Below are 2,547 nucleotides of genomic sequence, written 5' to 3'. Positions count from 1 at the left end.
TAAAATATAAAATTAGTTTTATTATTTGTAAGAGTAAATATTTTTCAATTTGCAATAATCTTTCTTATATTTAAGTAGATACAATTATTGTAATACTAATACAACAAATTATTTTTTGTTTCTTAAATTTTCATATCATTTAATTTAAAAAATTTTAAGAAATGAAAATTCATATGATGCCATTCTACTTTCTGATATTTTCTCCTTCAGGAAAGTAATAAAAAATATTCCCATACATCCAGAATCAAGTATTATGTATATTCGTTACTTTCTCATTTATCATTTGTGGAGAAAAATAACTGAAAATGTGGCTGTAAAGAATCAAATAACAGCTGCTGCAATTGCATCTCTGGGGCCACTGCCACCTACATTCTCACAGAGTATATTAGAAGATGTATTGCCAAAAGTGCCAAAGAGTCAACCAAATTCTACAAAAGCTCTGCTGCAACATAAATTTGATATAAAAAAGCATTGTGAAATATTTGTTCAATACTGCAGAGAAAGTAATGGAAGTGTATGCCAAAAGGATGGACCTGCAACTCCCATTGATTCGTCCAATAGAATTAATTCAAAAATGGTATCTATTTATATACTACTTTCTTATTTTTATACATATTTATTATTTTTAATGACCACATTTTATAATTCTACAAGACATTATTACTTTCAAAGTTCCAAAAAAATTATTTATATCTATTAGTTTTTAAAATATAACAATATTAGAAAGGTTATCTTTATGTAAGTGATAAAAGTAGGATATTAATATTATATAGAAATTTTAACTAACACATACATAAAGATAGTATAGTTCTGTTGTAACAAAATTAATAATTTATATGTTCATTCACATGCTCAGCTCGAAGATATCGTTAATAAAGATGTAGAATATGTAGATAATAACGTGAATTCAATTATATCAGATAAAAATAAGCAGAATGAATCTATTTCTTTGCTAAAAACTTTTAAACCTCTAAATTTGGAAGAGCAAACTAGTTTTAAATGTTTAGATACTTTTTCGAATAATATTTCTACGAAGCATGTTAACCCTAAAATAATTAAATCAAATAAAAATCGTTCGCGGAAGAAATGTAGAAAGTCCAATGAAATTGTAATTATCGATTTAACTAGTGATATAGTGCTCGAGAAGTGTATAAAGAAAAGAAAATGCAGAAAATTACCATGGTTGGAGGAAGCGAAGAAAAGTATCGACTTGAAGATAGTAAAAGCATCACAGAAGATTAAAATAAAGAAGAAAACACAAGAAGGTATTTCGAGGAGTGTCGATCATCAGCCGGAAGATGCATTCCAATTGGTACGTGCCACCGAAAATATCAGTGCAAAAAATGAATCGAATGCATGTCGGACAGTTGTCGTTAGAAACGATGAAAATAAAATGGAAATTGACAAAGAGTCGATAGCTTGTACAGAAAACATAAGAAAATCGATTGATGCAGAAGTCAATACTAAAGAAATAAATATAAAAGCGTCTACAATAAACAGTAAACCAGTTTTAACTGAGATACTCCCACTAACAAAGTACGTATCAAACGTTTCACATACCGTTGTTAATGGTAATAATATAAATAATGGAGATAATTCGAATATACGCAGTGACGAAAAGGAGAATGATAGATTTAATAAACAAACTGTGATCAAGCGATTGATAGAAACGGACATTTTCTCAGAGCCTGAAACACGCGAAAGGGTTGAAAGTTTTAAAAAAGTCTGTGATCTAGAAACAGAATGCCCAGGTATAAATAATACGACGATATGTACCGAATATGATTCCAAAGATAATGCTGTTCATTCTAATCATTCTAACTTTAATGTAATTAACAATGAAATAACTGAAAGGATAACGTTATCAGAAATAAACGATGGACTCGAACGAAACAATCAGAATCTCTCGAGTAATGAAAAAATAGATAATGTTTGTTTCAATAAAACAGTGCATAGATCTGATTACACGAAGAAGATGGTTATTAATTCTGATGTTAAATGCGACGAATTAATTACAGCGCAAAATAATGATAAAAATGAGACGATTTTTAAAGAGATTACAAAGGGTACCGATACTTCTTCTATCAATGATACATTAAATTACGTAGAAAATGAACAGTCGTCACATATATTCGTCGAAAATTCGATTATACAAGAAAAGTTCGAATTACAAATAAAATCGGAATCATCAAAATGTACAAACGCAGCGGTGAACGTAGAGAAAAAAGAGTTCTGTACGCGAACAGAACTAGAAATTTGTAATTATGACGAAGTAAACGAGAATATAGGAGGAAACAAATCAAGCATCGCTAATATTAGAGAATCTATTTTCGGATCTTATTCTATGGATAAGAAAGATATTTCTAATATAGTTAATGCAACGTGCCCGAATGAAAATATTGAGAATAACAAAAATTCTTGTATCGATACAAGCTTTAGGAAACCCATAGAAAATATAATAAGCGACAAATGCGATAATAATTTTGGCAAATACGTTAATAAGGAAGTTATTCCTCGCGAATGTAACCAAGTGTCCCGCATATCGTC

General features: G+C 29.3%; 1 protein-coding gene across 1 annotated transcript in view; it reads left to right on the top strand.

The window, feature by feature from the left end:
- Positions 1–2,547, top strand: part of LOC108572568 — a 7,255-nt gene that overhangs the window by 2,220 nt on the left and 2,488 nt on the right. The window contains exons 6-7 of the mRNA XM_017934828.1: positions 177–577; positions 857–2,544. Coding sequence (XP_017790317.1) covers positions 177–577; positions 857–2,544 — 2,089 coding nt within the window. The remainder of the gene's footprint in view (positions 1–176; positions 578–856; positions 2,545–2,547) is intronic.

The sequence above is a fragment of the Habropoda laboriosa genome, unplaced genomic scaffold, assembly GCF_001263275.1.
Source record: "Habropoda laboriosa isolate 0110345459 unplaced genomic scaffold, ASM126327v1 scaffold147, whole genome shotgun sequence".
In the NCBI taxonomy this organism is placed as follows: Eukaryota; Metazoa; Arthropoda; class Insecta; order Hymenoptera; family Apidae; genus Habropoda; species Habropoda laboriosa.
Note: the sequence above shows the minus strand (reverse complement) of the source record. Positions and strands in the feature narration are given on the sequence as shown.